At 46.5% G+C, this 16,559-nt stretch overlaps 1 protein-coding gene across 1 annotated transcript; it reads left to right on the top strand.

Annotated features, from left to right (window-relative positions):
• Positions 1 to 2,470: 2,470 nt before the first annotated feature.
• Positions 2,471 to 13,222, top strand: PRKAB1 (protein kinase AMP-activated non-catalytic subunit beta 1). Its single transcript, XM_080821850.1, has 7 exons — positions 2,471 to 2,906; positions 6,016 to 6,179; positions 7,594 to 7,687; positions 7,970 to 8,084; positions 10,213 to 10,346; positions 11,544 to 11,612; positions 11,868 to 13,222. Exons 1-7 carry the CDS (start codon positions 2,748 to 2,750, stop codon positions 11,943 to 11,945), a joined length of 813 nt encoding a protein of 270 aa, XP_080677976.1. The 5' UTR covers positions 2,471 to 2,747; the 3' UTR covers positions 11,946 to 13,222.
• Positions 13,223 to 16,559: the final 3,337 nt, after the last annotated feature.

The raw sequence follows: 16,559 nt of genomic DNA, 5'->3' as shown, positions 1-16,559 counted from the left end.
ACAACTCTCTCCCAACAGCTCACACACGCTATAGTCTGTCTTAGTCTGCTATAAAAAAGTACCACAGACTGAATGGCTTAAACAACAGGAATTTACTTTTCCTGGTTCTGGAGAGTGGGAAGTCCTGGATCAAGGGGCTGGCCGGGTTCGAGCTCTGCTGAGAGCTCTCTTCCTGGCTTGTAGATGGCTACGTTGTCCTCACGTGGTCTTTCTTCTGAGTGTGCGTGGAGAGAGAGAATGGGAAAGTGGGGACATCTGGGACCCATGCTTTTACCGGCCTATCTTATCTGAGCCAGAGCAGAAGTACTGAAGTTTTTTTCATGCATGAAAGCATGTACATAGCTCAGATAAAGGATCCACAAGTTTTTTCAAGAGAACCCAAAGCTCAACATCCTCCTGGCCATGGCTTCCTCGCTGCCTAATGGGAGCAAGAAAAACAGCTCAAAGAAAGTATTTAGGGTTATCCACTGGCCTGGCTTAAGTCCCTTCTGGGCACCAGTAGAACCCCTTGCCTACCTGAATTCTTGCCTTTCTGTGAATCTGTTTCCACCTTTACTCTGTAGGTTCCTTTGGGGCTGGAATCTTGTCTTATCTATTTTTGTCTTTTTAAAAAGATTCGTTTTTAAATTACAAAAGTAGTACATCCTCACGTAGAAAAAAAATTCAAGCAATAAACAAAAAAGAGAAAGTCCCTTTTGATCTGGCCCTGTTTCCAATCCCACTCCTCTCCCCAGATGGGACGACTATTAACAGCGTGTTATATATATTTCCAGAACTTTCCATTCACAAGAATAATGATGCCAATAAATGTGCTAACGTTTGTTGAATGTTTACTGAGTCAGGTGCTATGCTAAGCACTTTCTGTGCATGTTCTCAATTAATTCACAAAACAAGCCTATAAAGTCGGTGTTATTTTATTTCCTATTTCACAAAAGAGAAAGCCAAGGTGGTAGTTACAAATGTGGTAAAGCCAGAATTTAAACCCAGGCAGACTGACTTCAGGGCTCATGCCCTTATCCTCTAGTCTTCTGCCACTTACTTTGGGATTTGGAATGTCACAGACACTTCTCCATAGTTACCCACAGAATTCTACTTCCTCCTTTTTTAAAGTTGCTCAGTATTCTATAAAATGAATCTATTTAATTCATTTTGTCATTCTGTTGACACGGGTTTTAAACATTTGCGGTTTTTCATGCCTTATTTCATCAAATCTAAGATTCCATTGATTGTTAGAAGCACCTAGTTTCAGAGAGATTAAGATGTGAAATAAAATATGTATTTTTTAAAAAGTGCATCTTAGAATTAATGTAATACGGCATGAGAGACCCTGCTGCAAATGAACACGCATCCGCATAATTGGTATGCGTATATTTCTGCAGAAGCTCCCTGGAAGTAAAATTGTGCACTAAAATGTAGGTGCATTTTTTATTTTGATAGATACTACCAAATCCCCTCCAAGAGACCATTTGTCAGTCATCTGTCTTCAACTTACTTGGCAAATGCCTGGCACTTTGTAGGTATCAAATAAATGTTGGCTCAGTAGACAAAATGCATGAGCTGGCCCAGTAAATACAAAGCATTTTGAGATACGCGTGAAACAAAACACAAAAAAACAGAACAAAAAAGTCCCACCACCACCAAAAAAAAAACCCCACAACAGAGACTGACAGCAAAATTAGAATATTTTAGGACCACAGTGTGTACACAGTTCTTGCTAAAGCACTGGCCACAATAAGTGACAAACGCTAATAAGTTAAATAATGTCATACAGAATGATGTGTCCAAAGTGATTATAAAATGCCTTACAAAATTATCTATCAAAAGGCTGTGCACTCAATTTTTTAAAAAAAATACACTAATAACTCCAGCATTTTATACCCCCAATACTAGTGAGAAATTTCCAGAACTCTTACGGTCTGCCATTTCCTCAAACACCTGCAAGATTACTTGCATCAGAATCACCTGGAGTGCTTATTAAAATGCAGACCCCACTCCACAGAGCTTCGGAATCATAATTTCCAGGGATTAGGGCTGGGGACTGTGCATTTTATGCGGTCGGTGCCTCTAAGGCACTCAAAAGCGTGGGAGCTAGCGCATTAACAGGCTTTAATAGGATGAGTCTCTTAATTAGATCAGCACTTTAAAGGAGCTCTTTGGCTGTCGAGTACGGAACCAAGTGGAAGTGGGCAAAGATAGCTAAAATAGTTAATGGCCTCACTCATTCCAGCGCGGGGAGAGGGGCCCAGAGCGCCCGCGCGCTGGCACGCCCCCTGTCGGCCTTCAGCAGCCTGGCCTGGGTCCCGTCGTTGCAGCCGACTGCGACTGCGCGCTCCCAGGCCGGCGGAGGCCTTCTCAGGGAGCGTCGACCGCGCCAATCTGGACCGGAAGCGGAACTGAGGTCGAATTAGACTAATGAGCTTTGCCGGCCGCCCCCGCCGCCCCCACCCCGGATCCCGACTGACTCGCAGACGCGCCGGAAGCGGAAGTTGCAAAGAGGTGGGGGAGTTGTTGGGAAAGTGTCGGGTTATATTCGGGCTTCTCGGGCTAGGTGCGGTTGGGTAACAAGTCTGGTCCTTCTCGCCCGCCTCAGACCGGCTACCGGCCCGGACCCCTCGCCCGAGGAAAGTGGCATTCGGGGCTCCGACTCCTTCCCGGGGTCCGTGTGACCCGCTGGTTGCCGTAGTTCCCTACCCCTTGCCTGGAGCGAAGCACCGTCCGGCTTGCAGGTGTCCCCGCAGACCCCCGCCATGGGCAACACGAGCAGCGAGCGGGCCGCGCTGGAGCGGCAGGGCGGCCACAAGACGCCGCGGAGGGACAGCTCGGGGGGCACCAAGGACGGGGACAGGCCCAAGATCCTGATGGACAGCCCCGAGGACGCCGACCTCTTCCACTCCGAGGAAATCAAGGTGAGGGGTGGGGGAATCCGGCTCCCCTTGACTAATGTTGGGGGGTGGAGACCTCTCCTAGATTCCCCGGCACATCCCCTCTAAAACTCAGCGTAACTCGGAAGGAAGTGATACTTAACTCCGTGCACTTAAAAAGCCAGATGGTCCTGTAAGAGCCCTCTTAGTAATCCAGGAACCTGTGTCTAATTACCGATGAGAAAGTCACCCCGAGGGAGGAGGAACTGATTTCGTTTAACATCATTAAGGCGAAAGCAGCTCTGGGACAGCGTTTCAAATTCTTAATTAATTAAGATCGTTGAGCTAGCTGCAGGTGAGCCTCAGTCTCTGCTCTCCTCTTAGGTATAGTTAGTTTCACTGCTTTGAGAAATTTTTCCTCACCTTTACGAAGACTGACACTTTTTGTAGGATCTGGCTTTGCAGTTTGTTGTCATTTTGGAGATAACCCAGAGCACGTGTGTAAGCAGAAAGTAGAGTTACACAGCTGACTGCTGTTTCCGGAGGTATTTCATTCTAACTGAAACTTTTGGTTCACCAGGCTACTTTAGAGCAGATGTAGAAAACTCAATCCACTTTTGGAGGTCAGCGGGTGAGTGAAGTGTCAGTCTCAAAGGGGGGCAGCCAGGTGCTACTCACGTTTTCTCTCCTATTGTGTAAATATAGCTTCAGATTTAAAAGAGACCAAAGCAAACATTTTTGCAGGCCAAATTTGGAGATCCTTAGTCTGCTTTAATTCATCAAAACTTTGAAGATAAGTCTTGGGGCGCCTGGGTGGCTCAGTCTTTAAGTGTCTGCCTGAGCCTGGCGTGGGACTCCCTGCTCAGCCGGAAGCCTGCTTCTCCCTCTCCCACTCCCCCTGCTTGTGTTCCCTCTCTCGCTGTGTCTCTCTTTGTCAAATAAATAAATAAAATCTTTAAAAAAACAAACAAACAAAAAAAACTTTGAAGATAAGTCTTGATTCCTGCTTCAGCCATATGCCCTTTAGCTACGTGATGGGGTTTTGTGTTTCCGGCTCCAGGGCCCACACCTGGTGTCCAGAACCACGGACACTTAGTGGTTCTGGCAGCTGATAAGTGTTGTGGTAGATCCTAAGAAAGGAAGACGTGATCCTTTAAGGACAGTGCAACAGAGTAGGTTTGGGAAAAATCAAGGTGTCTCCCAGCCTAACATATTCTCTGTTTGTACCTGCATATTACTCATCATTGCCCATTAGGCTAATTGCCTGGCAACTCATTCCACCTTTACTCATATATTTTCTCAGATGTTGGGCTTGGTGATCACATTATAATCTTTTTTTTTTTTTTTTTTTTTTCTAAGTCAAGTTCTTTACTTCCCAGAAGTGATGGCTAAGGAGGGGTGGGGTGGGGTTGGGGTGAGGAAGACAGAAAGAGCCAGAGACAGCGAGGAGGTGGGAGGAGAGGGGACAGTAAACCACTGTTCTATAAAGTAGGCAGAGAGGCAGGCAGAGAGAGAGGAGGAAGCAGGCTCCCTGCTGAGCAGGGAGCCCGACGTGGGGCTCGATCCCAGGACCCTGGGATCATGACCTGAGCTGAAGGCAGAGGCTTTAACCCACTGAGCCACCCAGGTGCCCCCACATTATAATCTTAAATCCTCACTTGGATCTTGGCTTTAGGTCTAACTAAAGAGTCTTTTACTGAGGCTTATGTCCTGGGATATGCACTTGCTTTCTGAATTTGTTGCATTCCTGAGGACCTGTGTGCAAAGTGAACTTTGGAATCCTGTTTCCCCGGTGACTTGATATCCTTTCCCCCAGAAATAATTGTGGCCCAAGGATGGCTATTTAAGACACCATAAAAACCAAACTACTCTCTTCTAGAAGTGTCTGTTCTGTTGCTGTTCCAAAATTCCTACAAGAGACGTTTAGCATACAGGGATCTGTGCACAATGATTTTGAATAGTGTCCATTATCACTTCCTCAGAAGTTACTGAAATGATGGAGCAGAAACACTGGATTGAATGCCCTATACTCCCAAAAAGTCATGGATTATTTTAGCTACGCTAATTGACCATTTTGACTGTGGTTAGTTATCACCTTCTCAGTGGCAAGTGCTTCCAGTCTGTTATTCTTTAATCTCTAGATCTTGTTCAGTCTTAAAGAAAGCAGGCATCATTTAAGATAAACTCCGGTCAGGGTGCCTGGATGGCATAGTCAGCTAAGCGTCTGCGTTTGGCTCAGGTCATGATCCCAGGGTCCCGGTCAAATCCCATGTCAGGGTCCCCGCTTAGCAGGGAGTCTGCCTCTCTCCCCCTGTCTCCTTCCTTCCTGCTTGTGCTCTCTCCCTCAAATAAATAGTCTTTAAAAAAAAAAAAAACTGATCAGTATTTGAAATGAAGGTCTTAGAAGCTCATTCATTGACACCTTTAAGGCTCTCCCCCAGCCTCGAACTCCTGTTCTTTTAACATCTTTGGCTTCCGACTAGGAAATATGTAAAAGATCCAAAAGCACGTATATTTCCCCTAGAGTTGGATGTGTTTATTTCTCTCTTAATTTGGAATACCTCAGATACACATCACTTCCCGTGCCTGGAAGCTATTGTTTGCCATATGGAGGGCCATTCTGTGTCTTTTTCTTCCCAGTGCCTGGACAGCACTTCAGATACTTTTTCCCCTCAGAATCTGGATTTGTGAGTTTTCAAGTTGACAGCTCTGGAATTGTCTTTAACAAATTTCCGTGTACTTCAAATCTTGTTAATTAAGGGGAGAAAATAACATTTATCTATCTGGTCTTGAAGTCATTGCACCTGCTTCCAAGCGAGTTCTGTAGTTTCTACTTAAATTTTGGTGTAGCTCTCTTTAATAGCAACAGTATTAACAGCTAATAATTATTAAGCAGTATGTGTCAGACACTGTGCAGAGCAATCTACATGGGCCCTCTCAGTCTTTCACAGCAACACTAGGAAATAGTTCGTTTTGTTATCTCTGTTTTCCAAGTGGAGGAACCAAGGCCCAGCCATTAAGTTAATGAGCTTGAGTATGAACCTAGGTAGTAACCGTTGCCCCTTTAGAATGAATTGTCTACCTTAGGGTAACTGTCCATTGTAGGGAGCTCGCTAATGGCTTTCTGTCCCTGAGTAAACTGTTCCATTTCTAGGCTCCAGAAAAGGAAGAATTCCTGGCTTGGCAGCATGATCTGGAAGTGAATGATAAAGCCCCTGCGCAGGCTCGGCCAACAGTATTTCGATGGACGGGGGGCGGAAAGGAAGTTTACTTATCTGGGTCCTTCAACAACTGGAGTAAACTTCCCCTCACAAGAAGGTAACTGCCTGGGCAGTATTCACATATTTGTCTTAATCCAGGGATACTGTGGTTTCTAAATGGGAAGTAGAAAAGGATGTTTTTATAAAATGGATGCTCAGGGGCGCCTGGATGGCTCAGTGGGTTAAAGCCTCTGCCTTCGGCTCAGGTCATGATCTCGGGGTCCTGGGATCGAGCCCTGCTTCGGGCTCTCTGCTCGGCGGGGAGCCTGCTTACCCCTCTCTCTCTGCCTGCCTCTCTGCCTACTTGTGATCTCTCTCTCTGTCAAATAAACAAATCTTAAAAAAATAAAATAAATAAAAATGGATGCTGAATGGAAAATAATTTTGCTTAATAATTCACAGGGTTCACATCTTACACCCAGTTAGTCTCTAGGTTCAGAGCAAACTTAGAAGAAAATATTTCTTAGTAACAAGTATTTCCTGGACATCTTTGACTTCAGGTATGCAGCTATGTGTTTGCTTAGGCAGGACTCCTCCTGCAGAAAGAAATCTATTCCCCGTGCCGTGGAGAGAGAGCCCTGGGCTGGGAATCTTCAAGACCAGGATTTGAGTCCACATTGGCTGGGCTAACCTCTCGGTGACACCTGAGTCCCAGTGTTTCTCTCCGTAAGAAGGGAATATTGGACAGATCATCTCTGAGGTTCCTTCTGACTTTGCCTCTCTGTGTATTACTTTTGTTCGGAAGGTACCTGTTCTGTAGGCGTCATTAGCAAGACCATAGTAAAACGTGTGATCAGGAATCCTAGCATGGACCTCCTTCTCAAGCTGTCACTGAGAAAGCATCTTCACTAGTGAGTGTTCTTGAAGAAACAGAGGGAGAGATTGTGCCCTGTTGGGTCAGGCCTGATTGCTGTCCCAGACCATGTGCTTTCCCAGGGCTGATGTCCGTATAGAAGGGAAACACTCAGCATAGTTACAAGTCCTTTTAAGTCTGAGGAACAAAACCGAGAGCTTTCCTGGAACCTTGTCTTAGTAGGGAAGCAGGTTTCTTTAGAGACTTATCTGGATCCTGTGGAATGAGTCCCATCTCCTGCCCAAGGCAGATCGACAAAGACTAAAACTTAAGTTTTACCTGGAGCTGCTGTCCTCCTCAACAAGAGGTGTTTTGCATGCAAGCTGAAAAGACACGTGCCCGATTGTAGATCTTTTGATGGTGGGAAGGCGGGTTATTCCTGTACGTAGCAACGTGAGTCCTCCAGGAAACCCCTTGCATTGCTGCTTCCTTACAGCTTTTCTAGATTGGGATCATTCTCCTGACTTGTCTCAAGTGGTTTAAAGTGTTTATTCCCTCCGCAGCTGGACTCTTGGTTTCACAGGGAAAGATCGGGTTTTGTTCAATGGCAGGTTTTGTCGGTAAACTTAGAAAGGCAGCTCACCCAGCTAAAAATCCCCTGTTGCCTTTCCCATTGCAGCCACAATAACTTCGTAGCCATCCTGGACCTGCCTGAAGGAGAGCATCAGTACAAGTTCTTTGTGGATGGTCAGTGGACACACGACCCTTCTGAGGTACTCTTCCACCCGCCCTTGGTCCTCTGCCCGCCTGCACAATCCAACCAGACCGCTTTCCCTTATCGATTGGCCCAGGTCCCTTTGTCCCACCGGTAAAAGTCCCCGTGTGTGGCTGAGCTAGATAGCAGTGCCGATTGTCAGACGCCGGGCAGACTTGACGGAGAGGAGCAGATTGGCTAGCCCGGAGATGAGACCTTCCAGCCAGGAAGTCTAAATTTTCTAAAGAATAACTCCAGAGACCTTCCACATTATGATTTCTGCCTGTCTGTCTCTTCCCAGCCAATAGTAACCAGCCAGCTTGGCACAGTTAACAACATCATTCAAGTGAAGAAAACTGACTTTGAAGTATTTGATGCTTTAATGGTGGATTCCCAAAAGTGCTCCGATGTGTCTGGTATGAACACAGTTATTTTATACCACGTGTGTGCAGGTGGGGGCCGTGCAGTCCAGAACTCCTCTTCCTTCTCTTGCCTCTCACTCTTGAGCTCAAGCTGCTGCCCAGTCAGGTGGATGTCTGTAGCTCCCTCAGGAGCCACAAAAGTAATTCCTAACTCTGTCAGGTCAGGTGGTTGAAATCCAGCCCCAAGGGAGCTGGAAGTCCTTTTTTTTTTGGTCATCTTCAGTATTCAGCAGGTCTGCTTAGCCGCAGGGAGCAGACCGTGGAGACAGAGCCAGAGCTTGATCTCGTGCCCGGGGCAGGGCCCATGAGGCCCTGGAGAGTTGTGTTGGGTTGGTGATGAGCCAGCCCAGGGAAAGCCTGCCAGCTCCCTCCCACTCCCGACCCGCTCGGGGTGCCCGCCTAAAGAGCTGCAGCCTGACACATGATAAACGGACACCTCCGTGACCTCATGTGGTGTATTAGCATCTTCCCAGAATCCCTCTGGGGGAGACGGAGGCTCATCACAGGGAACAGGCTAACTGTGTGACCTGCTCAGTACCAGCCTCATACAACTTTACCATCTCCCAAAGAGTCAGCCAGTCGTCGAGCTTTCAGTAAATTGCTTTCCATCCAAATCCACAGGAAGAAACATAATACGTAGAATTCAGATTCAGTGGTGTGTTGTAATCTAAAGTGTCCGTGCCAGCTTCACTGCCCCTTCTCGCAGGGGCTTAAATAATTCCTAGACCCCTGTGGGAGGCAGCAAAAAGATTGCCCAGGATTGCACCTGATAATGTAACACGATGGGTTCAGTTCCATTTACAGGATGATTCTTCGTTGTTACCCGGCTGGGCCTGGGGCTTCTGCCACCAGGATCTCTTACTCTTATCAGTTCAGAAAGCACAGCGGTAAATCGACCATGGCGGGCTTGCTGTGGCTGAAAAGCCAGCTTGTTGAGCAGGAATTGGAAATCCAAAAATAGCATTGTCTCTAGATAGCTAGCTAGCTAATCTTTTCGAGCAGTCATTTATTCCTTTTTTCAATAGGTGGGAATTAGGGGATGGAGAAAATGCCCAAATATCCCTTTGTTACTGTAACTATAACATGAGGCCACATACCAAAGCTTTTATTCAAGTTTCTGCAGCATAGACCACCTGGGGAGAGAACACTGCCCCCTCACTGCCAGCAAACAGCATCAGGCTCTGTGTGGATTTCGTATTTAGATACTCACTTTCTTAAAATACATCTTTACTCCTAATGACTCAGTTTTCTGCACTTAATGCTTTTCTGTTTCCTACTGTCCTCTGGTTGGGTCATGTGAAGGGAGCTGTACCCTAGAAAATGACATCAAGGGAACTGGCAGAGCCAGAGTGCATCAGGTTTATTCTGGATGGCCCTGAGGGTCAGGCGACCAGAACCCGTCCCAGGTGCCCTTTGAACAACCTCTCAGTCCCTTCCAGCTGGCCCAGCATTGCTAAGTGAGCTGTCTCTAATCTTATGTTAAGAAGCTTCTAGAAGGGCAGTGTTTCATATCTGTGTAATCGAGACACTCAAGCAAGAGTTTGAAAGGAACCTGAGAGTGGTGGAGTCAGAGGACCTGTAGAGATCAGGTTTTCGATTTTTTATTTTTGGTTTTAGTTTTGAAATGTGCCCGTGCCTTGTGTAACCTGTTTCTGCCACCCAGTCTGTGTACACAGGCTGCTTTTATCTTCTCTTTTATTCTGGCTGGTGGTGCTCAGACCTTGGGCTTGGCTGCTTAAGCCTCACTTGAAGCCCTGAGCTTCTTTGCGGTATTTGCCAGCCCAGCCCAAGGTAAGAAGCATTATTCTGCAGGGGCGTGTCGGGTTGGGTTACTGCGAGCAGCCTCCTTGTTAGTCTGACCCGGAATCACCAGCTTGGCCACCACCACCGTCGGCTGCCAGGGCATCTGAGCTCGCTGCTGAATGTTATGCCAGTCCCCCAGATTCCAGAAGGGTTTTCTCATTGCCTCTACTCTTCACCCAGGGGGGCCTGTATGTTCTTCAAGGGAATAGAAATCTTTATTGAGGGGACAAGGAAAACTAGATGATGCCACAAATTCAACAAGACTGCTTCTAAAACTCATAATTTTCAATGTAAATATCCTGTCACCATCTCCCAACAGAGCTGTCCAGCTCCCCACCGGGACCCTACCATCAGGAGCCCTATGTCTCAAAACCAGAAGAACGGTTTAAAGCCCCACCCATTCTCCCCCCACACCTGCTTCAGGTCATCCTGAACAAGGACACGGGGATTTCTGTGAGTACACACGTGTCTGCCAGCGCCATCTTTCATGTTCGTGTTCCAAGGCTCCCCTTTCTGTCCACCTTTTGGAAAGCAGTTGATAAAAAGGTCTCCGGGTTGCCCATCGGTGTCAACTGCCAGGGAACCCCCCCCAACCCCCCCTGCTGTGGAAATGGGCTACGAGCAAGATGTTCCCCTAGTGTGGGTGCTGCTTTCCCATCACACGAAGCCTTTCTGAGCTTGTCTTCCTTTGTCTCACTCCTGTCTCAGCCCTACTTCTTGTAAATCATGATGAAATAAATAGCCACCCCTTCTCAGTAAGCTACCGAATGGAAATCCTCCTCTGGCCCCCACATTTTAGAATCTAATCAAAATCACCACATCACTTTTAAAAACATCAGTGCTCCTGGATCCAAATTTCAGGAATCTGGATAACCTACGTTTTCTCTGATACTACGCATAAAAAGAAGTGTATAATCTCCTGGATCCTGAGGAGCACCCCATTATTACCTTGTTAATTTTCCAGTCCATTAAAGTAGATATGTGCAGCATGGCCCTAATTCCCAAGAATCTGGGTGTTCTTGTGCTTTGTCCAAGCCACCCCCTAAAATTCACATGTTTATGAGGTGATGAAGTAAGCATGACACTCTCTGGAGGCCACGTACAAGCGGGTATACGTGCACTGTGCTGCAGAGCCAACCCAGGTGTGTGCGCGCAGCCCCCCGTAGTGGCCCTGGCTCAGTCCCCGGAGACGCCACACTCCCCCCCCCCCCCTCCATTATCCATTTCATTCTTTGTGCTCCTGAATATAGACAGGAGCTTGCAATCCACTGCTCGGGCATGTTTAGTACAGATTTATCTTGCTGCTTTCTCTAAAAATGCACTCAGTGGACAGCTCTTTCTTCCTGCCTCCCTTTCTATAAGAGGACAGAGCCATGACCCACACTTTAGAGGCCAAGGTAGAGCCTGACCAAGACACATACCAGTGCATCCAGAAGGCATACAGGGAGCTCCCCTTAGTTGAAGCAATGAGGTATGACCCCCCTGACCTCATCTGTCCTCTTAGATGAGCCTTTCACTACCCAGCTTAAGCAGAAAGGGGCATGAGAGCCTGCTTCTTGCCTTTGGATACCCGCTGCTGTGAAATAAAGGGGGAACCCTCTTCATTTCCTAATCCTAAACGCTCACTGTTTGCTTTTGTTCCCCCCACAGTGTGATCCAGCTTTGCTCCCTGAGCCCAACCACGTCATGTTGAACCACCTTTACGCACTCTCTATCAAGGTAATGACATGTTTGTTGCCGGTAGAGCTGTGTTTCTCAGCATACTCCGAGGCCCCCTAGCAACAGAATTACCTGGAGTACTTACCTAAGGGGCAGCTTCTGGGCCCTTATGCAGACCCACAGGCTCCAGTTCTGAAGGCAGAACAGGACTCTATTAAGCCCCTTTGAAGATTCTCAAACACACACACACACACACACTAAAGTTTGAGCCCTTGACTTAGTCCTGCCTTTGATCATTTCCACCCTCTTCCTCAGGATGGAGTGATGGTGCTCAGCGCGACCCACCGTTACAAGAAAAAGTATGTCACCACCTTGTTATACAAGCCCATATGAAGAGCTGGGAGCCAGCGGTGGTCCCCAGGGAACAGTGTGCACCCCCAGCCTCCACGCGTGCATGCTTTCCACTAGAAGGAACGGACTGTAAATTTTTCATTTCACACTCTTTACAAGACATTTCATACCCGCCGTAGTCCTGCTTGCAGGTTTGTTCCAGGCGTGGCAGCTCCCAGAGCGCCTCTGTCTGTAACAGTCCTCTTGGCCCCCAGTGGCTGTGAGCCTCAGGGCTCACCGGAGCGGAGAACAGAGTGAGGGGACACAGAAGGTCTGGGGCCCCCACACCACGGTGCATGAGGACAGGTGCAGTTCTGAACAGACATCGTCTGAGCTGGTCGTGGAGATGATGCTTAAGCCAAAAATGAAGCCCAGCCACTTTTCTGGTAAAACCCCGGGAAACCGGGACTGAGGCCACACAAAATATCTAATCATAAGTGTTTTTGAGGCCATCCCCTTGTCCTTGTCAAGGCCTGGAGCTAACAGCAACAACTGGTCCTCTGAAATCAAAGCAATAGGTTGTCTCCTGTTCTCTGCTCCAGGGAGGCATAATTTCTATAGAAATTAGAACCTGTCTGATTTCCAGGTGAAGATTGACAATTGTTTCTTATGCTTATGTGCAGTAAGTACTTTTGTTTTAAACCAGAGGTGGCTGATCCTGTGGCCTTAGGGCAATTTTAAAACCACCCCAACCAGAATATAGATGATGTGAACTGTATTCAGCAATAATCTGTTTTCAGAACAGACTGAAAATCTCTGCCATATTTCTCCATTAAGCCAGATGATCTGAGGACTGACCACTGTTAGCTGGAGTGTTGTCCAGCTTTTTATTCTAATCGTAACAAGGTGACAGTGTTACCATGAAAACTTTGGAGAAGCACCCTAGCCTGGCCGCCTTGCTCAGGACCTCTATCTCTACTTAGCAATGAAGGCAGTAGCACTTGCTCTGGCTTATTCTGGAAGAAATTTAGAACTTCCCAGCGGCCTTCTAAATTTGTGTCAGGAAGACATCCTTTGGACCAAAGCAAACCTCTTTATACTCGGCGTGGTTTCCAGGGAGATGCTGCAAATGTGCCCATTAGCACAGGTTCCTGTCCCCAAGTCCGCAGAAGCTGTTGTTACACCCTGCGTTCCTGTTGGGAGATGGAGGAACGAGCTCCCTGGTTTCCAGTATTTATTTGGTAAACCTGAGTCTGGGATACCCTTTTTTTGTTACTGTTTTCCAAACTGAATTATTGTCACCTTGACGTACAGGTTTCAATAAAGCTTTGTAAAGATAACGGGACGTGCACTTGGAGGAAGCTTTGATTTTCTTTCCGTCATTTGGAGAAGACACTGGGACTCTTCAGAGGTTTGCTCAGCACAGTGCTTTTTCAGTCTTTATCTCATATCAGCACTCACTGAAAATGGTCCCATCCTCGTACTCTGGGGTGAGTGACGGGGCAGCTGCAGCTGCCCCCAGGGCTGAGGAACATCCCCTTGACCCACCCATTCTGCACGTAGCACTTGGAAGGCTGCTAAGGAACCCGTAAAACTGAGCTCCTTTGAACCAGTGAGTCAGGAGGGGAAGCTAAGGAGAGCTGACTGCAAAGCTTCCCAGTTTGGGCAGGTTGGGGGCATCCCCAGGTCGGAGGTTTTGTCGCCTCTTGCACATCAGTAAGCACTACGGAGCCTGGGATCTTGACACCTGCTTTGGAAGACACCAGGACATTCTGGAATCAGGGTTGCTCCCATCAGCTAAAAGGAGCTCTGTTTATTCTCCCAAAAATGATGAAAGATTACAGATGTGCTTTTAATAAGCCTTTCCTTCCCAGGCATCAGAAAACATTTAAAAAATTTATGAGACAAGGGAACCTCGGTCATTTGAGGTGGAGAGTAGCGTAGAAAGCATCCCTACGTTGGTAATTAGCTAGCTCACTCTGAAAACCCAAGCAATGTGGGAACCCTAGACTTTAAGGACTACGGAGATTATTTAGACTATGGAAACATGCAAAACTCCTTCCAAAACTGGACAAAGTATTTTTAAAATACAATTGAAAATACATACCTAAGCTCGAAAGTATGAAGGGGATCTTTTCAAGCACCAAAAACATAGAGACCATTGCCATGTTTGGCAAGCTGTGAGCACAGCCCCTAGGTCCATGATGGGGATGGAGGGTGGCTGGTGGTGGGGCCCCTGTCTGAGTTGGTCCAGAACAGCACCGCCCTTTCTGTGAGGAGGGGTTAGAAAATCTGGCTGCTAGTCTACGTCAGAGCTCAGAGGAAGCCAGCAGCCCCAGGCTGTGGGGGAAACAGTATGAACTTGGAAATCTAATGTAAAAACGAACTGGGAGTCAGGAAACCCTGTAGGAGCCCTCAGCAGCCCAGTGGCCACAGAGGACTCCCGAGGGAGCCAGCCACTGTGGTGGACATGCAGGCACGGCCACCTCCGGGAACCATGGTCTCTGCAGTCTCTACAGCCGTCGATGGCATCTAAAAGACTTCCATTTTCTTTAAAAGGTAACACAAAGCAAGTCTGTGATCTAGAAGATTGCTCACAGGCCCAAGTGAAAGACTCCATACCCGAGGTAATGGAAATTATTTCACAGATGTGGGAAAGGAAACGCAAATCACAGGGGCAAAGCCAAATGTAGAAGTGAAGTGTCCTATGACCCAGGCAGTGCCTTCTCTATTAGCATTCCCATGATGGGTGAGGACTGATGACATGGTTAATGCTTAACCCAAATTGCTTTTTTCTATTTTTTTTTTTTTAATTAACATGATGTATTGTTTGCTTCAGGGGTACAGGTCTGTGATTCATCAGTCTTAACACAATTCACAGCACTCACCATAGCACATACCCTCCCCAATGTCCGTCACCAACCATCCCATCCCTCCCACCCCGCTTCCCTCCAGCAACCCCCAGTTTGTTTCCTGAGATTGAGTCTCTTAAGGTTTGTCTCCCTCCCTAGTTTTGTCTTGTTTCATTTTTCTCTCCCTTCCCATATGATCCTCTGTCTTGTTTCTCAAATTCCTCATCTCAGTGAGATCATATGATACTTCTCTTTCTCCAATTGGCTTATTTCACTTAGCATAATACACTCTAGTTCCGACCACATCATTGCAAATGGCAAGATATCAGGGGGTTTTGATGACTACATAATAGTCCAGTGTGTGTGTGTCCCATCTTCTTTATCCACTCCATCCTAGATGTTGGACATCTAGGCTCTTTCCATAGTTTGGCTATTGTGGACATTGGTGCTATAAACATTGGGGAGCACGTGCCCCTTCCAGAGTGGCTGCACCAGCTTGCATTCCTACCAACAGTGTAGGATTCCCCTGTCTGCATCCTTGCCAACACCTGTTATTTCCTGACTTGTGAATTTTAGCCATTATGACTGGTGGGAGGTGGTATTTCATTGTGGTTTGGATTTGTATTTCCCTGATGCTGAGTGATGTGGAACACTTTTTCATGTGTCTGTTGGCCATCTGGATGTCTTCTTTGCAGAAATGTCTGTTCATGTCCTCTGCCCATTTCTTGATTGGATTCTTTGTTCTTTGGGTGTTGAGTTTGATAAGTTCTTTATAGATTTTGGATACTAGCCCTTTTTCTGATATGTCGTTTGCAAATATCTTCTCCCATTCTGTCAGTTGTCTTTTGGTTTTGTCGACTGCTTCCTTTGCTGGCCAAAAGCTTTTGATCTTGAAGTCTCAATAGTTCATTTTTGCCCTTGTTTCCCTTGCCTTTGGTGATATGTCTAGGAAGAAGTTGCTGCGGCTGAGGTCGAAGAGGTTGCTGCCTGTGTTCTCCTCAAGGATTTTGATGGATTCCTGTCTCACATTGAGGTCTTTCATTCATTTTGAGTCTGTTTTTGTGTGTGGTGTAAGGAAATGGTCCAGTTTCTTTCTTCTGCATGTGGCTTTACAATTTTCCCAACACCACTTGTTGAAGAGACTGTCTTTTTTCCATTGGACATTCTTTCCTGCTTTGTTGAAGATTAGCTGACCATAGAGTTGAGGGTCCATTTCTGGGCTCTCTATTCTGTTCTATTGATCTATGTGTCTGTTTTTGTGCCAGTACCATACTGTCTTGATGATGACAGCTTTGTAATAGAGATTGAAGTCTGGAGTTGTGATGCCACCAACTTTGGTTTTCTTTTTCAACATTCCTCTGGCTATTTGGGGTCTTTTCTGGTTCCATATAAATTTTAGGATTATTTGTTCCATTTCTTTGAAAAAATTGATGGTATTTTGATAGGGATTGCATTAAATGTGTAGATTGCTCTAGGTTGCATAGATATTTTCACAATATTTGTTCTGCCAATCCATGAGCATGGAACTTTTTCCATTTCTTTGTGTCTTCCTCAATTTCTTTCATGAGTACTTTATAGTTTTCTGAGTACAGATTCTTTGCCTCTTTGGTTAAGTTTATTCCTAGGAATCTTATGGCTTTGGGTGCAACTGTAAATGGGATCAACTCCTTAATTTCTCCTTCTGTCTTGTTGTTGGTGTATAGGAATGCAGCTGATTTCTGTGCATTGATTTTATATCCTGACACTTTACTGAATTCCTGTATGAGCTGTAGCAGATTTGGAGTGGAGTCTTTTGGCTTTTCCACATAAAGTATCCTATCATCTG

This window comes from Martes martes (assembly GCF_963455335.1).
Source record: "Martes martes genome assembly, chromosome: 13".
Taxonomy (NCBI): Eukaryota; Metazoa; Chordata; class Mammalia; order Carnivora; family Mustelidae; genus Martes; species Martes martes.
The sequence above is the reverse complement of the archived record's forward strand: the minus strand, read 5'-3'. Positions and strand labels throughout refer to the sequence as shown.